A 21342-nucleotide genomic window follows, 5' to 3' on the forward strand; every position below is an offset into this window, starting at 1 on the left:
AACAGGCCCAGTTCTCCAAGGGCTCCTACCCGCAGCTGTGCCACGCCACACGCTCCTCCTCGCAGTGACCACGGATCCCCTAGCGTGGGGATGGGGGTGGGGATGGGGGTGGGGGTGGGGGGGAGATCCGCTGAGCCTCCAGGAGGGTGCAGAAAGTGGGGGGTGGAAACCGCCCTCCCCAAGGCCGCCTTTCAGACCCCAAAGTGACAGCCTCTGGCCTCGGGGAATGGCGGAAACACAGGGGCAAAATTCCAACGGGGAGAAAGCCTCCCTGCTTATTTAGAGGCAGGGTAAGGACTCCCCGAAGACAGGGGAGAGTGTTACTAACACAAGCCCTAAAGCTGCCTGCACCGGGAAAGCTTTTTTCGCAACAAAACAAAAAAAAACAACCGAAGCTCATCCAGGACGAGGTCCCCGCAGTAACATCCATGCTAATTGGTAAGTAAGACAAAGCCTTCCCTAACAAATCAGCAATGTAATTATGAAGCCAGTCACTGGAGGAAGCCAGTTCGGCGCGCTCGGGCGCTATTCTGAAGCTGTAACCCGACACCACTGTTTGCCGCGGCGCCGCCTCCCGGCTCGGCCCGCTGCGCAGGGGGCTCCGGGCCGCAGGGCTCTGCACCGGCTGTTTGCTAGGCGTCAGACACTGCATTTCCACGGAGACCCGGGGAACAGTCCTCTCTGCTTTCTTGACACAGCCTTAAAGCCTGGAGACAAAACCGAAATTCGGCCAGGAAGTCAACCCCTAACTAAAGTAACAAAACAAAACAAACCCAAAAAACTTGGAGTGTTTGGGAATGTCTTCTAATGTCCACATTTAAGAAACTCTAGCCGCGTCTCTCGTGATTTTTGCATACTTCTATTAAATTGAAGACTGCTTCAGACACTGTCGGTTTGTCAAATATAATCTTTTCTCTCGGAAAAAGAAAAGGCAAAATTTAAATGTTGACAACTAACTGCAGTTAGTAAGCAAAACAGACTCAAATTCTGGGAGAGAACGTTTCAAGTAAATATTTCTTTGGAATATAGTATGGCCTTGTTAATAAACATCTGGAAAGAAAAATAGGCTTTTTCGAATGTTACTGTTAAGTAGTATAAAATGTTTCTAATATCCTGTCTTACTGGTTCCTCCACCAGCTGGGAATTTTAGGTTTTAAAGCTAAATCTTATGAAGCTAGGGACATCAGTCACCTTCTTCCAAAGACAGTGGAAATGCTAGCAGTTATTTTATTTTACCGAAGGATTCTGGCCAAAAGCACCCCACCCTTGAAGTAAAAGACTGAGCAGAAATATACAGTTTCTGAACTTAAGTTTAACAACAACATACTCAATATTTGCTTCAAAATCCTCAAGAGAAAACCTGGACACGGAGCTGAAACAAAATTGACAAAATGTTGACAACTATTAAAACTGGGTAATATGTACAAGGGGATGCATGACACTCTTTTGCGTGTTTGGAATTTTCCGTAATAAAAAGTTAAACACACACACACACACACACACACACACACACACACACAACATGTCAATACGTATGTTTGAAATTCTACAAACTAAAAAAATCAAATAAGCACAATAAATTATTTACACCCTCAGCGAGAACTATTCTATTAACTTGAGAGGTTAGTTTACACATAGAAGGCGGCTATTAATGCTCCGTGTAAACTAAGTACGCCAGCCCAGTACAGGTCAACTCCTTTCAAACTCTGAAAGACAGCACATCACATTCAGCCACAAGGGGGTGCAGGAGAGCAACAAGGCACGCCTGAATTCTGATTATTCACTGCAATTCTACCTATAGACTTCTCAAAGTATACACATTTCAGAGATTGTTCCCAAATTGCAGTCTACACAGGACACTGCTAAGTGAGCCAAGAGGCTTGCCAAGGCCAAACTAAATTACATTATGCTATGGTTCAGACTGAATAATAAACTATATGTAGAAAAAGGCTGTTGCCTGTGTATGTGACACTGATGTTTCAAAAACCATGGTTAAAATCCCTGGAGGATTTCTGAAGTGAGAACACACACAACAACAACAAACATACAAACCCAAGTATAAGATGAAAACTTGGAGAAGCCAACAGTTCAAATTTTCCAGTGGAGGTCCTAACCACAGTGGACTCCCAACCACACGAGTTACTCTCAATGGTAGCATTAAGAATTTCACTAGTATTGAAAAGCCTTCAATAATCTTATTGCTTCTTAAGAATTGGAAATTACTTCCATACTGAACAGATATGGCTTCGGGCAGTTATTTGGGAAAACTTCAAAAAGGATATTGGGGGGGGGGGCGCCTGGGTGGCTCAGTCGGTTAAGCCTCCGACTTCAGCTCAGGTCACGATCTCACGGTCCATGAGTTCGAGCCCCGCGTTGGGCTCTGGGCTGATGATGGCTCAGAGCCTGGAGCCTGCTTCTGATTCTGTGTCTCCCTCTCTCTCTGACCCTCCCCCGTTCATACTCTGTCTCTCTCTGTCTCAAAAATAAACGTTAAAAAATTTAAAAAAAAAAAAAAGGATATTGGGGAGGAGTCATTTAACTATAAAATGTAACAAAGTTAACCTTAGAGAGATAACGAAACCAGTTACTGTGTAACTACTTGATGAACTATTTTTCTACTCAATTACAAGTTGATGTTCTATGATGATGTATGTTCCATAATAATGTTCATAAGAAATTAACTACTATCACCAAACTTTCCATTTGAAACTCTGTAAATACAAACATTATTATTTTTTATAATAATTTACTATAATCATTTAAATTCTGATGGTAGTAATTCACGCTTATTTGGTGTCAGGATCATCTTTAGCATGCTGAATCTAAAGATTCATAATCAATTAAAGAAAAAAAATTGTTAGATTTGAATTTCTTTCCTTCCCTTAAGATAATGTGCCTGTAAAGTCTAGCCAGCCTTTCCCCACCCCCATTCCCGTACATAATGAAAATATTTTTTTCTCCTGTATTTATAATTGCTTGGATGGGATTCTGGTTTCAACCCTCCTATAGCACCTTTTCCCCAAAGATACCTTGTTTTTCCCCCTCACACTAGAGACCTTTAATAAACAATGTCAGGGGGAATAAAAGGCTTTGGGTAGAAACCAATGCCTTGCCAAAAGTAAGTGACAGGTTTGCTTTTTGTTTTTTTGTTCTGTTTTTTTTTTTTTAAAAAAAGAGGGCCATCAGATATATAAAACAGTCACACTGAAACAGGCAAATGTACTTTGTTCAAATAAATCTGTGCAAAATAAATTTGCATCTTTAGTTAAAACAAAAGGTTGCCTTCCACGTTTTGTTAGCCAACTAGTTACCACTGGATGAAATGAATAAAAACTAAGTATGCTACATCAGGAAGTGTTTTTATGGAAGTGTTTCTTAAACATTATGGGGCGTTTTTAATCTTCTTTGCGTTCAAATTCAGAATACTTTACTGTATACTATACTGTATTCTGTATTACTGTGAAAGATCACTTTAAAGAAGACAGATTATAAAATATTGCTCACAAATATTGAACATATTTCATCTTTTAACTTCCACATGCAGTCTAGTTTTTTGTTTGTTTGTTTGTTTTTTTAATTTACTTACTGAGTCAAACTAAACATTGTACTGTATGGTCCAAATCTGGATTCCTTCAAAAAAATCTCTACAACATGACACAAGAAGATAAAAACTGAAGGTATAGGATAATAGAAATAGACTTAAGAGACATGTAAAAGGGAGGGAACTATTTTGCTGTGTAAATCACAGTCCCATATAAGCCACATCCATACTCAGAATGTTTTAGTTACTCCTAAGAATTGGGCAGGCTAGTGATAAGGTCTTACAAAGACAATCTAAACTTTATATAGTATACTTGAGAAATTCACAAAGTAGAGAAAGAAAATGAGGACACAAACTAGACTCAAGAGCTGTGAATGATACTTTATAAATATGGCAGCCATTCATTTTTACAAATAATACTTTGGGGCCACCTTGAGATGAAATGTGTTTCTTTCTGAAGACTTCTACGTATTGATAATTAATGACCCATGGAACACAAAGTCACTTAGTCAAAGACAATAAAAATAATCAAAGTACCACACTGAATATGATAAATATTTATTTTCTAAGGAACTGACCTCTTAACACTTCAATGGTCTCCAATGATCCCTAAGGAGAGCGGGCCTCCAGTCTACCACACTTGCGACCCCTGACATTCCAGTCCTCCTGCCTATCTTCAGGGGTTTCAGAAGCAAGAAGGCAGGTGCCACTTGAGGAATCCACATTTTGAATTTAGAAACCAGCTACCATCAGGCAGCTAACAATCATCATCAGGTCAAATCTACTTTATTTTACATTCCTGGATTCGGTAAAAAATGCTTTGAAGAAAGCAGCCTGTTTTAAAAACTATTCAGAAAGGACCACCACCAGGTTCAAGACAAGCAGAAAGGCAGCACAAAAATTTCTTGTTCAGCTGCAGACCACAAAACTCAAATTCCTCTGCTGGATGGCTTCTCCAACCGCGGGGAAGACACGGAAGTACACGCGCACATGGAGATTCCCTCCTCAAAGAAGGAGAGAAATCTGAAAAGCAAGTCTGTGTCAGGTATTATAAAAATGGGATAACCACTCAGGGAGGCTCGGTTTAAAACAGGTGCTGCCTCATTATCTCCTTAGCGTGGCTAGAATTTTATGCAAACCTGTTCTGGTGTAGAGATGACCTTGGGACTTTCAGATTCCCTGAGCTGAACTCAGGCAGCACTTCTAAACACCAGGGTGGGGTACTCCAGCAGCCCTGCTCGAAGCCCCAGGAGCCCCGGCGTGGCAGGGAGTGATAAGCAGCCGGCCAGGAGAGGAGAGCAAGGAGCTAAAGGTTGATGTGCAGCAAGTGGCGTAGCCATCCGAACGTAATTTGAATGTAATCGTCTAACCACGGCATATCCAAGCGGTTCTTTTCACTTTCTGTTCAGCAGATTCACACAGCCCACTGTAAACATGAGTGTGTGTGTGTGTGTGTGTGTGTGTGTGTGTGTGTGTGTATACATAAAATGCCCTTAAGAGCCAGAATCCCTTCCCCTTCACTATTCTACGTGAAACCGCCTAGAAGCACAAAAACGCTTGGTTCAGCATCGTCTCCTCAGTTAACCGCCTATGAAGATTGTTAAAGCAGAAACCTTGGAACTACTTAATAACTCTGCAAAGTTACAGGGTTTTTGCAGAGAGACAAAAAGATAGTAATTCAGACACGAATTCGTTTTAAGAACATAGGTTTGCTGCTACCTGGAGTCACTAGAGAAACAAAGCTGCCTTTGGGCACCTAAAACTAGTCAGACCTGCTGTAGCAGTTGCACAGTGGCTCCAGACCTGCCCTCCACTCTCCTCCCTCCAGCCCCCACCCCACGCATCCGCATAGCTCACTCCACTCCGGGCGGTGCCGGGCCGGGCACACTCACCCCTCGTCCTGCCGTCCCTGCTCATGGCCAGGGCCAGCGCTCCACACACAGCGTGCAAGTGTAAGGAGAGGCCACACAGGCCAGCAGGAGCTGACTCCGGTCTGAGCTGAGAGCAGCCCTGGGCATGGCATACAGCTTACGTGGTCCTGGGTTTCTAAAATAGATAAATCAAATTGTGGTTGTTTGTGTCAGTGAATCCTGGCAGGTATTTCTAATTAAGTTCAGATGAGGGACAGAAGACCTTGAGAGGAGACAAATGAGGCTTTCCAGCTTTTGGAGCCATCAGACCACAAAGGGAGCAGAATTTCCAAAAGGGAGTTTGCATGGTCTATATGAAGTGCTTAGTTTAAATGACAAGTATTTGTTTTGTTCTATTAAAAGTCATACGTTTTCAAAGATACTGTGAGGTTTTTATTTTGAAATTTTTATTTGTATTTCAATGAAAATTTTTAGACAGCCAAGCATGTTTTGTCTCATGATCTTTGAGAAAAAAGAAAAAAAAGAAAAAAGAAAAAAAAAAACCCACAAGGCATCTATTTATTACCCAGAATAGGAATGTCGTCTTATCGGCCTGACATATGCCATTCACAGATTCATACAAAGAATGAACTGCCACACAGTGCTCATGGAGAAAGACACTGCTCCACACAATGAGTGATGGGCGCTCCAGGGGACAGTTCTGTTCACAGGGTTTCCCAGCATCTGCACAGAGGGCAGAAGTTTGCTTTTCATACCAATTGCACTGGCCATTGGAGACAATAATTGTTTTAAAAGACACGCCAGCTTTGGTTAGTAGCTGTTTCCTTCAAGAATATTAAAACTAAGTTGAAAACCCACATACTTTTTAAGCAGGAGTCCCAGCTTATGGGTTTCTATCATTTGTTGAAGTAATACATAGTAGCAGCAGGTAAAAATTATGACTTATGTATATGCAGTGGCCAAATCTTAGATTTTCATGTTCTGCTGGCCAGTATTAATTCATGGAAAGATCTATGAAGGTAGGTGTTACCTTTACTGCGAAGCCATTTTTCACTTAAAACTGGAAGCTTGCCCTCTGGGGTGCCTTTAGCATACGTGTGATCTTTGGACTCAGTAATCAGAGATACCTCTCTCTTTCTCTTTCTGTCCTTTGCCAAGAAACTACTGCAACCAGAACCATCTCCTATAGGATAGATCTTAACAGTAAACATGAAATTTCTGTAGCAACAAAGGTTTTAAAAAATTCTAAAAGTGAACTAAGGTTCACACTCCTCAATGCCATATTTCTCTCTACATGTATTTAATCCACATAGAATATTGACAAAGTGGTCTTCATTTTTCTGACAGAAATCAAATGTAAAATAAAACACCATGCTTTTACTATAGGTGTTAATGAGGAACCACAGCAAAAAACAAACTCAAAAAGTTTCTGTTGTAGCTTTTACCTTTCTCAGTTAATTAAAGTAAAATATCGAGGCACCTGGGTAGCTCAGTGGGTTAAGTGTCCGACTTTGGCTCGGGTCATGATCTCACGGTTCATGGGTTCAAGCCCCACATGGGGCTTTGTGCTGACAGCTCAGAGCCTGGAGCCTGCTTCAGATTCTGTCTCCCTCTCTCTCTGCCCCTCCCCCATTCACACACCTCACTCTCTCTCAAAAATAAATAAACATTAAAAAAAATAAAGTGTAAAATATTTTGACGGAGGGTAACCTTGTAGTAAAACTTCATACTGATAATCTGTAGTATGCTACTTTGACAAAACAAAAAGACCACTGTATGCATTTGTCTGTATTTCTGACCTCCTCCACACCTTTTTTTTTATGTTTTGTGTATGTGTCTTTCTCAAGTAGTGTTGTACTTTTATTCTGCCATTAGTGTTATGTAAAATAGTGGATGCCAAAACCTATCAGTTGCTATACAAATTTGAGTGAGTTTTAAAATATCAAGATTTTTATTATTTTCTATGCTCATTATTGATAATTCAGTGCATGACAACTGGGTAAAATTCACATTTCACCCTCTCACTGAAAAGGCTTTCAAGGGGGACAATTCAGCAAACAGGAGTCTAAAGGATTTCAAAATCTCAATTAATATCCTTCTCTTAGTTCTTAAAGGGAAACAAACCTGAGCAACTGTTACCTAAGAAGCTGTGACACTTGCCTGACAATAAAACTGTTCCTTAGGACATCTTGTTGTGTACTTGGCTGGTATTATAAAACGTGAGTCCTCTCACCTACCCATTGTGATAAAGCAAGGAACACACGGAGTGTCAAAAAAGAAAAGAAAAAAAAAAAAAGGCTCTCAAATCCATTTCCTAAGATTTCTCATCTGACAGCAACACAGTTATGTACGTTTCAATTAGGAGGAGAGGAAAAAAGTAAAAATTATTTTCAAGGATTCCAAACTTGAGGAACAACATAAATAACTTTACATTAGCATATAATCCCCTCTAAGTAAATCAATGAAGCTAAAAGAAAACTTTCTAACATTCATCTTTTTTTTTTCTTTCCACAAAGAAACGGATGAAATTTATAGGAAAGCAGAGATCCGTGAACAAGCTATTCCTGCTCATGCCAGAAGCTGGGTCTTCGGATGGGTATTTTCATCCTCGCAGCACACTCTAGCTCACTCAAATCAGAATAGACTGCTATAAAAAGTGGGAGCAATGGGAGGGGCTCTTGGAGTGAGCCGTGCCTTCTGGTTAGCTGAGCAACTATCCCCTTCACCCCCCTCAGCACAACAATGAAGAGACTCTCAGGTGGACTGCCCTCCAGGGGTTGAGTGGAGCCAAGAGCCCACTTCAATCTTGTCAGAGGCCAGTCCCTAATTACAGAACGCTACTTTGAACACTTAAGGCCTCAAGGATCCTATTGGCTACTACAACTTCTAGGTTCTTTACACACATTATGGCCATTTCTTAACAGATATTGGGAAATCAAAAAGCATATTTCATGAACAAAGCTTGAAAACATCTACTATCTTCCTTAAGACTGAGGCTGCCCAATTCGATTCAAATAAAAACTGCTATAGTCTGAGGCTGTATGTCTCACCCTGCTGATTTGCCCTTCCCTATTCAGTGCCTGTAAAAACTTACTTTCTGCCACCCCAAACATCCTGAAACTACCCGGTTTGAAAGCAAAAAGTTACTCTAAGACAAACTATACCTAATCTTTTTGTGAAATTTAGGCTAAAGCCCAAACCCTACTCCCTTCTCAATCTATTACTACTACTTCTGCTAAAGGCAGGATGATTGACCACCAAGAATAAAAATAAGAACAATTTATGATTTTCTTTAGATGCAGTGGCCCTCGGACGGCACCCTCTGTCTTAATGGTACAAAGTCCAGGGCCAGGGCCAGCTGGCTCCCCGCAGCCCCCTCCCTTTCAGTCAGAGGCGGTTACCACCAAGATGACTTGTAGATTTCTAACTTAAAAGCCAGTGAGACGTTAAGTTGAATACACACACATATTCAAAACCAACTCACTTGTCACGGGCGAAAGCAGGGAAGACAGGGAGGATTTCAAGCTAAAAACACAAGAGAAACTCACAGAAACACACTATAGCAAGTTGGATGCAGACCCGGTCACGGAACCCAAAAGTGAAGCAGCCTTCGCTCCAGCAATCCGAACCTTAAAAAAAAAAGTCTCGTACGTTCACAACAACACAGCGGCCACAACACGCACACACATCCCAGCTGTAGAAGCGACAGCTCCAAGCTCCCTTCGCCCCACTGCTGGGCTCCGGTTAGCTCCCGACCCCCTCCTGACCTGGGTCCGTGACTGCCCGTCCCCTGCCCTTCCCCCAGCAGATCTGCCCGGGTACGCCGGGGGGTCCCCGGCCCTCGGCCCGAGGGTCTAAGGGCGCGGGGCCGGGAAGCAGTGGGAGGGAACGCTTGCCCGGGTACCTGCTCCAGGCCAGGTCCCTCTCGCCGAGGCGCCCGCGACCCCCGCGGCCGCTCGGGCCCCTCCTCCGCCCTCCGGGCTCTCCCGGCCCTGGCCGGGTCCCAACGCTGCCCCCCACCCATCGCCGGGAGCCCGGCGCATCCGAGGATCCCCTCCAGCCTGGCGCCGGGAGAACTTACCACATGCAGCTCCACCTGGGAACTAACGCATCAGGAGGGGTTTCTGCCCACTCCTCAAGCTACTCTCTCTCCATGCGGGAGTCCCCGCTCCGGGGGCCCGAGGGTGGCGCCGGGGAGCGGGCAGGAGACGAGACCGAAGCTAAGACTCCGCAGTCCTCTGCCGGCGCGCTCGGAGCATTATACAATGGTGGAGGAGGAGGCGGCGGCGGCGGCGGCGGCGGCAGGCAGGCAGCGGAGGAGGAAGCGGGAGGCGGGCGGAGGGGGCGCCCTGACCGAGGGAGCGGCAGCTCGTGCTCCAGCACTCGCCGTGCAGGAGTGACGTGCGGCCAGCGAGCCTCCCGCGAGCTCCGGGCCCCTGGCTCCGCAGGCCCCGCCCCTCTCCCGGCCCCGCCCCCCTCCCCCGGCGGTCCCGGGAGGCGAGATAAATGCCGAGCCGGGCCCCGGCCGCTGCAGGAGCAGGAAGGGGCAGGCAGAGCACGGGAGACGTCGGGTGGCAGCGCCGCCCACGGCTCCCTCCCCGGCCGGCGCGCCCTTTATTTTCTCTCAAGGAAAGGCTTAAAGAGAAGGCGAGACGAAAAGAGACACTCCGGCCAAGGGACCACAACTAACCACCAATAATCCCCTCACACTCCAGAAAATACTCATGCAAATGACCGAGCGGCTAGTGACAAAGGCGGCGGCGAGTGCAGCGCGCGCACAGCCCGCTGAGTCGCGCGACCGCAAATATGACAAGCATCTGAGCTATTCGGCAACTTGGGGCCGGTCAGCAGGGCGGGCAGGGTCCCGCGGGGGAGGGGGGGATAGGAGGTGAGGGGCAAAAATTCGACCCCGCGGCACGGCGTCCACGCTGCCTGCGCGGCTTTCGAGATAGGCGTCCCTGGAGGGCGGGGGGCGGCAGCGTCTGCAGCTGGGACACTCCCAGACGGCCAGGTCTCCGGACGCACGACTGGCCTGCAGAGATGTCCGAATGGCAGGACGGGGGCTCCAGCTGGAGCCGGGGGCAGAAAATGCCCCTTGCGTGCGACAGTCTCGGCCCAACACCTCGAAATGGGTCACCAAGTCAACAGTACTTTCGGAGTAGGACGGAACCGAGTTGCATCCTTCGTGGCCGGCTGCGCAGCGGTGCAGAGCCGGCAGCCGGCCGCCCGCGCTGGCAAAGCCCACGCAGGTAGAGAAGCCAGAATTGGAGACGCAGCGGGGTCAGAGGCCCCCGGTCCTCCGCCCAGAAGTTTCATGTGGATAACCTTTTCCCTCTCCTTAGGAAAGCTCCTGCTTTGAACTACTTTCATTTAGCAGAGAAATTTATACTAACTGGGAGAGCTGTGTGTGTGCCTAAGTGGTGCGAATTTAAAACACCAGGAAAAGAGCTCCCCCGGAAAATTAATGATTATTTTAAAAGTTAAATGCGCGTTCAGTGTAAAGATGTTACAAAAAGTAATTGAAGTATCTTAAAATTCTGGCTGCCACCCCAATCAGTATCATCTCAGATAGCTGGCGTTTAACGGTCCACTCTACTAGTTATATTTAAGAATAATAAAGCTTTAAGACCTAACATAAAGGTGATTATAAGTCGTTAACATCAAGACAAGTTTAGACTATTCGAACTGTTCTGCAATGATTTGTTATCAATCAAATTGATGATCTTACTGAAATTAAACTTGGTTTAAACTGTTGGTAGAGGAGGCAGTGTTTCTTGTGTTATCTTTAAGGAGAATAAAAAAGGATTTTACTTGACCCTCAGTGTAGTTAAAATCTTATAGATTTTTCTTTAAGTATAACCAATGCCAAAAGCTAATTATTTGTGGATGTCTTTAAAAAGTCTCATTATAATGGCGCTCCAAATGACACATCATGGAAGTACTGTGCGGGGCCCTCTGTAGGTCCTGCTCAGTCTGTGCCTGGGCGGCACAGCATTCAAACATTTTGCTGTGAAGCCAAGATATTTTTCATTTCCAGAGTTCTGCCTTTTAGAGACAACACTAACTTCTAACAGTTTCCCAACCACCCACTCCCTTATACTTTCAGCGCTCACTTTTAAGGAAAAGCCATTGAAACAGAAGCTGCAATAATCTCTTCCTGTGATATCTTTGTGGCAGAGGCCAAAGGCTCTGTTGAATTTAAAATGAATTTAAACCGTTTATCCATGAACTGAAGTTAGCAGCAAGTTAGACCTGCAGAATATTTGTGACACTTGAATATTTATTCTAGCAAACGGGTTACCAAATGCAGTGTTCCTGTAAAAAGAACTAAGATCTAAGTGACAATTTTTGTGTCTCCAGACACAGAGTGGACCAGTGATTCTGCTAAGGCATGCAATTCAGGAAAGGTTTGCATTCTTAGGAGAGAAACTTGAGTTTTCAAGTGAAAAGGTTTTCGCCTTTCCACACCTTGGAAGGTAGTAACATCTTAACAGTGTGCACGTTATATAGTAGGAGTTCCACTTCCCCCACTTTTAGAGTCTGGTATCTTTTGTCAAAGCGTGAAGTGGCAGCTTCAACAGCTGCCGATGTGGTCAGACACAAGGTGGTTAACCACCCCTCCCCCAGCCGGAGCCCCCGCAAGCCAGCACAGCAATCCCTGCCTGGCCCTAGGAACCCAATTCCACCAAGATAAGGAAAGGCTCTCCCTGAGCTTTTGAAGTCAACTCCCTTCAGTATGCAACGGCACGCTTTTTAAAAAATCATTGCTTATTCCCAGCACATGAACAAGAAATGTTTAGTGAACATGTAAGTGTGGTTTTCACTCCCACTCTTTGGGACATTAACAAGCCCATTTAAAATAATCCTACCCTCAGGATTTAGAGTTTAGAGTTTCTCCTTCTCGCTCTCACATTTAAGAAATTAGGCCAGTCATCCGCATTTAACTATCAGGAACATATCTGTTTAGGGAGAAAACAAACATTGCTTTTGTAAGTACAGAACTGTAATGGTAAATTATAAAAATACTCACTGGTTTAGTTTCAGAAAGCTACTTCTCAACACGGCTTTGTAGTTCTGGCTACTAGTTCGCACTTCACTGCTTCTCTTTGAAAGTTTCTGTACCTTCACATCTTGCAAACTACTAGACGACTTCACTGACTGAAGGCCACTTTTAGCACTTAATTAGCATGCACCCAAGAAATGACACCAGGACAAGTTGGTTATATAAACTGAGAAACAAAGACTTTAAAACAGTTTTAAACTTTAATTTTTCTTTCTCCCTTATTACATTTTATCTTTCCGGTTCCACTTGAAATACTAGTAATAATCATCCACGTATACACCTTGAAACTATTGGTCTTCGGGGAAAAAAAAGAAAATAAACATTTCAGTTATTGAAACATATTGTATGCGGCCAGCTAGGCTAAATAATCTCTTTATGGAAAATATAGACATTCTTCCTGAACCTGGACTTCTCATTCACTGACAACTGAAAACTATTAACTTAAAAAAATTTTTTTAATGTTTTATTTATTTTTGAGACAGAGGGAGACAGAGCATGAACAGGGGAGGGGCAGAGAGAGAGGGAGACACAGAATCTGAAGCAGGCTCCAGGCTCTGAGCTGTCAGCACAGAGCCCAACGCGGGGCTCGAACTCACGAACCATTAGATCATGACCTGAGCCGAAGTCGGACGCTTAACCGACTGAGCCACCCAGGAGCCCCTGAAAACTGTTAACTTTAAAATAAACTTCTGGGAGTCACGTCACCTCGTTGATTACCAAGGAGTCATACGGGACAGAAGGATTTGGAAACCTCAACACTCTAGAGAAGGTGGCACAGACAGGTTCAGTACTTTGCAGCCACTAGCGATTTAAAACGTCACTGTGCCAATGGAACATGTTAACACATCCACTTCTGCAGACTCCCCTCCACCTCTTCCTCCACCTACTTTTGTCAGGTTTTTTTCCCCGTTTCTCCCTGAAGTCATGGTTCATTCGCACAAGCAGAACTTCAACTCCAGGGAAGGGCTGCTTTTGCAAAGCTTCCTTAATTATTATGGGACTGCTTTGCATTGACAGCCCCTTATGTTCTGAGAGAAGGTTATTCTTCTGTTAGAGATATGCCTTCTTCCCTTTTAAAAAATCTGACAATACTTAAATATTTAAAATATCTTAATGATAATATTTGAAGAAAATGCTTTTAAAACCTTTTTTTCCCCTAACATTGTTCATTAGTCCCTTCTCACCATTGCTAGAAAAAAAATGGCTTCTGCTGGGCATTAGTTTCCTTCTTATTTCATTTGCCACTATTTTCCACTAAAATCGTCAGATAGGGACGCCCGGGTGGATGAATTGGTTGAGCTGAGCATTCCGGTCTTCATCTCAGGTCACGATCTCACAATCCATGGGTTCGAGCCCTGCACCAGGCTCTATGCTGACAGGGAGAAGCCTGCTTGGGATTCTCTCTCTCTCCCTCTCTCTCTCTCTCTCTCTCTCTCTCTCAAAATCAACAAATAAACTTAAAAAAAAAAACCTTCAGATAAACTGCGAGGTCCAATTTGGAGCAGCCCTTCTTAGGAGACTACAGCTTTTGCTCTCACCCTCTCCTCAGTTGGAAACCACTGGTAACAACTCTATGTTTCTTTCCTGCTAGATGCTGCTCCACTAGGACTGGTGGTGGCTTCTCATAAGCATCTCTTATTGTCCTCTGTTCCCCACACAGCACTACCCTCTCGAGGGCCTCTGCGTGTCGACTCTGTACTTCCTGTCTATAAACCATTCTCCCTTCTTGAGCACTTCATACTCTTCTCAAGACACTCAGCACCACTGGCACCCACAGAAAGCGTCAATGAATGTTTGAGACTGCACAGCCTCCAGACCTTCCCTGTCCTCGGGAACCAGTCTGAGGGGGATGATGAGTCCCGGAGTAGGAGTTTGAAGATCTTGTACAAATAAATCACTTAATTATGACTGACTCTTTAGTTTCTTAATCTGCCATGTCACAGGTGTAGGGTCAGCCCCAGTTCCAGGGAAAACAGCACAGGTTGTTTGTTGGTCGGGAGATCTGGGGTCTAGTTCCTCAGCCACAGCCAGCCGTGAGGCTGAATCAGACGCTTAGCATCACGGGGCCTGCTTTCACACCCTGCAAAAGGAGGTGCTCAGGGTCAACGATTTCTGTAGCCCCTTCCCAGAGCTAGGAGTCTATAAAAAAGTGATTACAATGTAGACTACCCCCATAGGGGAGTTTTAGACTCAAATGAGATAACCTGCTCAAACTGGAAGAATATAAAACCAACTTCACATTCACAAATTTCCAAAAGAAAGGAGAAGTACAAATAATGATAATATACTCCATTCAACAGAATATGTTCTTGGAATTATTTTCCTATCTAGAAGACAGATTTGAGCAATCTATCCACATTCTCCTGGATTTGTTACCCGTTATGGTTCAAGTCACCCCGCCCCCAACCCCAACGTTTGGATAGAAGCAGGATGGTTTGTAAGGCATTTTCATACGGATTTACTTGTCCGCTCTTCAAAACACCTTCCCTGTGCCACAGGCAGGACAGGTCCTCCTTCCCACGTTTTACAGAGGAGTAAACAGAGGCTTAGAGATGAACCAGCCAATTGAACTCCTTTATCAAGCTGACTCCCAGGGACAAAGAAGGTCTGGAGGCTGTGATTCCTAACATTCACTGAAATTGTGGAAGCCAGGAAAGATGCAAGCTGAGTGTCTTGAGAAGAGTATGAAGTGCTCAAGGAGGGAGACTGGGTTATAGGCAGGAAGTACAGAGTCGACGTGCAGAGATCACCAGGAGGGTAGTGCTGTGCCAGGAGCTGGACACGACTTTGCTTCGACCCTATACTAGAGTCGTAAAATAATAATTCTACTTCTTACCCAAAGAACCCCAACCCTGATTGTCAGCTTTGTTAGCATCCCCTTTTAGCCCACAAAATTAATACCCCATAAACAACACAACAGGAAAGAAAGAAAACTCATCACACCATTCAGTCCCCTCACTCATGTTAATCGCTTTGTCTAGAACCTGACACGGCAGATATTTGTTAAGTTTTCACTGAATGAATAATTTAAGGAATGCTGAAGTGTTTATACCCAGTTTCATAAACTCAAGGGGTTAATCTTTCCTGCTGTGAGCAATACAATATTGTCCTTGTAACTGCTTTTCAGCAATTCTAAAATATGCATTTGGGTTTAACATAGCTAAAAGGACCAATGGGCACTCACAAAGTACTATTAATCTATACAGTCTCACGACTGGGGAAGTAACCTCGCAGATAAATTACTGCTGAAATTCCACCATTCTGTATTCTTTATAAAGGTTTTCTCTTCCTACTTACTTTAAGAAATAAAAGTCTTGGTCAAATGGTATTTAAAACCACAGCAGCATTTGATAATTATGGGGGGGAAAAGACTTGCCTATGCAAATTTTCCAGTGATTACCTGGATGGTTCAAATGACCACTTCTTACCTTCCTGCCCTCTTGGTCATGGAATATAAAAAAAATATGCCAATAACCAAATATGTTATGAACATCATCAACCAATATTAACTTCCAGGAAAACTTGGTAAGACGATGACAGCAAAAATAATTGGTTTTAACAGTATTACTCTAATGCTGGCCATCTTTTATGTTTCAAAACCAAGCATTTATATGACTGGCTAGACTAAATTCTCTTTTCTGCTATATACATGGTCTCATATCTATTGTAGAAACTATCTAGGATTGTGTACCTTTAAATCACCTATGAATAAAGAAGTCACTTAAGAAAATGATGGTAATTTGAGGAATGTAAATAATATATTTAATCCATTTTTGAAGTCCCAGCTATGAAAATTCTACCCTGAGAAGTTAAAAAATTTCCAAGCTTTAATGTGTAGAGATGCCCAGGAAATGCCTCTAAGTTCAGGCTATGAGGCATCATTAGAAAAGAAACATGTTGACCAAGAACCCAGCTTAAATGGAAACATAGTATACAACTAAAAATAAATGCACTTGTTTGACCTTTGAATTTTTTTTATTGGATTTCCTGGAAGAGGCAACACCTAGGTAAAATGGTGTAGACCTTATCTTTTCTTTTAGTCACCAATGTAGAAGTTTTTATTAAGTTTATTAAAGTTTTTTTTTAAGTTTATTCTGTTCCCAGAATACACAGTAAGACTTTTTCAAAATTATCAAACTGTCCAATCATACCGGTCCCTTGCTTTAAATTGAAAAAAGGTTGTATTTTTAAGTTACAAGGTTTTTTAATTTAAAATTTCAGAAACACACAGAGTGAAGTCAAGTAGGAAGAAGTAAAGCAAGCACCCCAGCTAAACACTAACACATTAGATACCCTGGTGTCACCAGTCAATTGTTTTGCTAAACATGCTTTAAATATTGAACCAAAAATTTAATCTTGCTAAGTAACATTTGTTTCAGAACCGTTTTCTCAGAGAAGTCTTGTTTGAGTTATATGAAACTCCTTAAATGGACAATTATCAGAGAAACTGGCTTTTAAGGGGAAAATAATAGTGTGAATGAGCTATATGTAACTTCCCTTTTTAAAAACAGAAGTTGAATCTGTGTGACACCAAATTTAGAAAGGAGAATGAGAGAATATCATCCATAGCATAGACGCCCATTGCTGTTCTGTTCTGTTACAAATTACACGCTACGAACTTGAGTTTGCTCAAACAATACATATATCTAATCATTCCTAAAAATGATTCTTTTAAAAGAAAACATAAATGTGAAAGGATTACATCAAATAAAAAAAACTCACTTAAAAAGTGCCAGATTCCCTGACTTTCACTAATTATTCATTTGGCCTCATTACACACAGCAGCACAGTCCATCCTAGCACTAGCTTTTGTGGGAATGATACTGGTAATTTCAGCACCATTTATATTTCCTTTTAACTTCATTTTAGAAATTAAGACCCAAATTACAAAAAGGTTGACAAAAATTGTAATGCATCAGATGTTCATTTTCAATCCATTCTCATTTGTTACCACTTTAGAACTGCTAAACATCATGCTTCTAGTTTTTGTGATTAAAAAAAATAACAGCTATAAAGACTTCGGATTTACTATTTTCACATGCGGCCAAAAATGAAAAGTGAGAAAACAGAAATCTTTCCAAAACTTCATCAGATGAAAAGAGCAGAATTAATGGGGAACTATACCACTTATGAACAAGAATACTTAATACTTTATAAATATCACTTCTCTCTCCCCTCAACTCATCAATAAATTACACGCAATTCCAATTTAAATACCCCTTTTCTTTTCATGGAACTTGGTAAGCAAATCCAGAAATCATCTGGAATAGCAAAGAGCAAAAGATAGATGCAGTAAGTTTAAAGAACAAAATGGGGGATGCGTCCTGTCAGATACCGAGGCTTATTATAAATTTCTAGTAATTAAGAGAGTGCTGTGTCATAGGGATAGATAAATAGATCAACAGAACAGAATTGACAGTGCAGAAATAGACCCACGCATATAAGAAAGTGTATAATATGACAGGTCTGATATTACAGATCGGGGGAAAGAGCAGATTATTCAATAAATGGCTAAGGGCCACTTGATTAACTGCATGGAAAATAAAATTAAGTACCTAATATCTTTCCAAAACATACATTCTGGTGGACTAAATCTAAATACGTAAAACAAAACTTTAAAACTTTTAAGGAGAGGGGCGTCTGGGTGGCTCAGTCGGTTAAGCATCTGACTCTTGATTTTGGCTCAGGTCACAATCTCATGGTTCGTGAGATCAAGCCCCACATCGGGCTTCACGGTGACAGCATGCGAGCCTGCTTGGGATTTTCTCTCTCCTTCTCTCTCTGCCCCTACCCCATTTGTGCGCTCGCTCTCTCTCTCGCTCTCTCTCTCTCTCTCTCAAAATAAACATTTTTTAAAAAATAAAGAAAACTTTTTTTAATAAAAATTTTTAAAGTCTTTATTTATTTATTTTGAGAGAGACAGAGACAACACGAGTGGGGAGGGGCAGAGAGAGAATCCCAAGCAGGCTCTGCATTGCCAGTGCTGAGCCCCACGTGGGGCTCGAACTCACAACCATGACCTGAGCTGAAATCAGGAGTCAGACACTTAACTGACTGAGCTACCCAGGCACCCCAATAAATAAAACTTTTAAGGAGAGAATATAGGAGAATATGTTTATGGCCTCAGGATAAAGAATGTGAGATTATGGTCTGATTGCTAAGATTCAGACTCACTCGCTTTTGCTTTGCTCTGTGCCTTGAAATGTTGACCCCCTCGGGACTAAGCTCTTTCGCCAACTAGCTGCCAGCTGGATTCGGCAAAAGCAAGGCACCAGAAGGAGGCCAGTGGGTCAGAGGGGAAAGAGGCTTGGGTGTTTCTTTCGTGACCCTTCCTGCTTTGAGCCCCTGTCATGGTAGTATCCATCCCTCCACACCCACAGCTTCTGCGGTGGCCCCCTTCTCCAGGATATCAACTCTGCCGAATTCAAGCAACACCATTTCCTCCCCTTCTCTCAGATCTAAGGACAGGAACAGCTTCCTACTGTTGTTGGTCTTCCATGCCTCAACTCTTGTCACATCTCTGTAAAAAGTCCCTTTAATAAGTCTCATAAGTTGTATCATTTGAATGAAATTGTTTCCTGCTGAGATTTTGACTATTCAGAAACTAGACACCCAGTGCAGAAACCATAAAGAAAAGATCAATAATGTGATTACATTAAACTTAAACATCTATTAAACAAAATACACTACGAACAAAATAAAGGGAAGCTAAAGGCTGTGGAATGACATATGTGATTCAGATAATCAACAAATGATTAGTATCCAGAATAAAGAGCTTTCTGAATCAAGTTTTTAGAAGTCCTAAAACCCAACAGAAAAGTGGGTTAAAGAGGAAAGAAACTTAAATGTCCAACAAACATGTGAAAAGATAACTCAATCTCATCGGTAATAAGAAAAATGCAAATTACAAAAAGATAGTTCACAGCTATCAGATTGACTGTTTTGGAGATAATCTGACATGAACTAGTAAAGTTGGAGATGCATCCACTCTACCCACAGACATGCAGTCTCTCTACTGGGGTGCCATGAAAAAAATAAGCCCTACAGAAAATGATTCAAGTGCCTATTTCCTCAGTTCTCCCATGGATGGTATACAGTTAAAAACCAGTTGTGTGTTGGTAAATGTTCACCAACTGGCTGGGTCGATGCGGAAAGAAGCCTTTATCTGTAGCATGTACTGATTTCTGTGGTGTAAATAGCCCCATCACGGCTGATTTGAAGCCTCCCAAATGAACTCAAGAATTAGAAAGGGATTCACACGATCGCTCTCAGGGGCAGGTGTCAGTCCCTAGCTCCAGCCCAAACACAGGAATCATTCTAGATTTACAGGAAGGAAGTTAATTCATTACATATAATGGATGTCTTAGGGTACTGGGGCTTAATTCTCTGGAGGAATTCTGGATGAGAAGAGCTGAATCTAGAATCTTAGAGAAACTCTTGTTTTTATCCCCCATGAAAACATAGAAGAGTATTTGTAGCCGCTTTGCTTATAACAGCTAAAAATTGGAAACAACCTTAATGTTCACCAAGGTAAGAGTAAATTGATACACTTGAAAACTATAGTGGTTAAGAAGTACTAAAGGTACCTATATCAACCTGGCTAAATCTTAAAAAAACATAATGCTGAGTAAAACAAAGCAAGCTGTTAAACATGTACAGTATAATCTCACTATATAAAATCTTTTAACACATGTAAAATATGGCTATACATTGTTTACAAATACATAGGTATGCAATTACAGAATAAAAACATTAGAGATAAAAAAAACGTTTAGGAAAGTGGTTACCTCTGGTAAACAGAGGAGGGAAATGGAATCAGGGAGAGACACACAGGTGGCTTCTCTTTTATCTATAATGTTTAATTTCTTTTTTACAAACATGAAAAGCCAAGTAAGTATGTTGGAATACACAGTGTGAATTTATTGATTTAGATTTCATCAGGTTAAAAAAATACACCTTATTTTCTTTCTTCCTTATGGTCCCCATGAAGTAGAACTTCAGAAGTTTTTCTCCCACAATTTCTTACTCTCTATTAATAAAGCATTGAGCAGTATTTACATTTAATGTATTTATTCATTCCCCATTATTTCAGTAATAGCTTATTCCTTACACTCATTTTGATATATTATCCTTCTCTCTCTCCTAATAACAGACTGTAAAATCCAATGATGACTCTACAGTAACCTGAAGTTCTTAACAGGAAGCCCAGCTGACAGGTCAACTGTAAGAGAATAACTGGGATAAAGTCCATGTATTTCTCACCCAACAGGCTAACTTCTATCATGCTAGAAAAGATCAAAGTTTCCTCACAAAATAGGAAGGCTTGTTACTTGATTAATATGCCAAATAATGCATTTAGCACTAAAAAGTGAAATCGTGTGCACGTATGTGTCTGTGCATTCTAAAACAACGGAAACACACTTTCCCCATGAAATAAATATCTCTCACTTGGTGTTGAGGTGACCACTGGCTGCTATACCAAATGCATTTTGATTCTTTCTTATTTTGTGTCTCTCCACATAGGCATAGAAATAAAGCCCACATGCTCTCCTGACCTTTGGGGACATGATGTTGTCTCAGTGCATGGGTAATGTGACTCTTTTCAGAGATTGTCTTGAAATAAGCCTATGTTTTAAATACACACTTTTCTGCGTGCTAGCAGGCATTCTGAAGCTAGGTGGTTCTAAATAAAGAACTCTAGTCAACAACAGGAAATAACTCCCACAGAAAAAAGGGGCAGAATACAAACTCTCACCAACTCTTGTACACAGTTCACAACGGCCTTTTGTTCTGTGCACATTAAGCCTGAAATCTTTACTTTTCAGAGCATGTCTGGGCCTTTGCAGAGCAATTAAACCTTTCTTTTC

At 42.3% G+C, this 21342-nt stretch overlaps 1 protein-coding gene across 4 annotated transcripts in view; it reads right to left on the minus strand.

Annotated features, from left to right (window-relative positions):
• SERTAD2 (SERTA domain containing 2) overlaps positions 1-21342 on the minus strand; it is a 117271-nt gene that overhangs the window by 12895 nt on the left and 83034 nt on the right. Inside the window, exon 1 of one of the 4 annotated variants that reach the window (XM_047069248.1) lies at positions 12282-12387. The exons of 1 other annotated variant lie outside the window; for it this stretch is intronic. Coding sequence is in view for 1 of the 3 variants with exons in the window: in XM_047069245.1 (XP_046925201.1) it covers positions 5434-5564 (131 nt within the window). In the remaining 2 variants the exon portion in view is untranslated. Of the gene's footprint in view, positions 1-5433; positions 5724-9493; positions 9796-12281; positions 12388-21342 lie in introns of those variants that run through there. 2 more of the 4 variants (XM_047069246.1, XM_047069245.1) reach the window with 2 other exon arrangements.

The sequence above is a fragment of the Lynx rufus genome, unplaced genomic scaffold (genome assembly GCF_022079265.1).
Source record: "Lynx rufus isolate CCGP_SWC_20201006 ecotype Redwood Valley unplaced genomic scaffold, mLynRuf1.p SCAF_8, whole genome shotgun sequence".
NCBI lineage: Eukaryota > Metazoa > Chordata > Mammalia > Carnivora > Felidae > Lynx > Lynx rufus.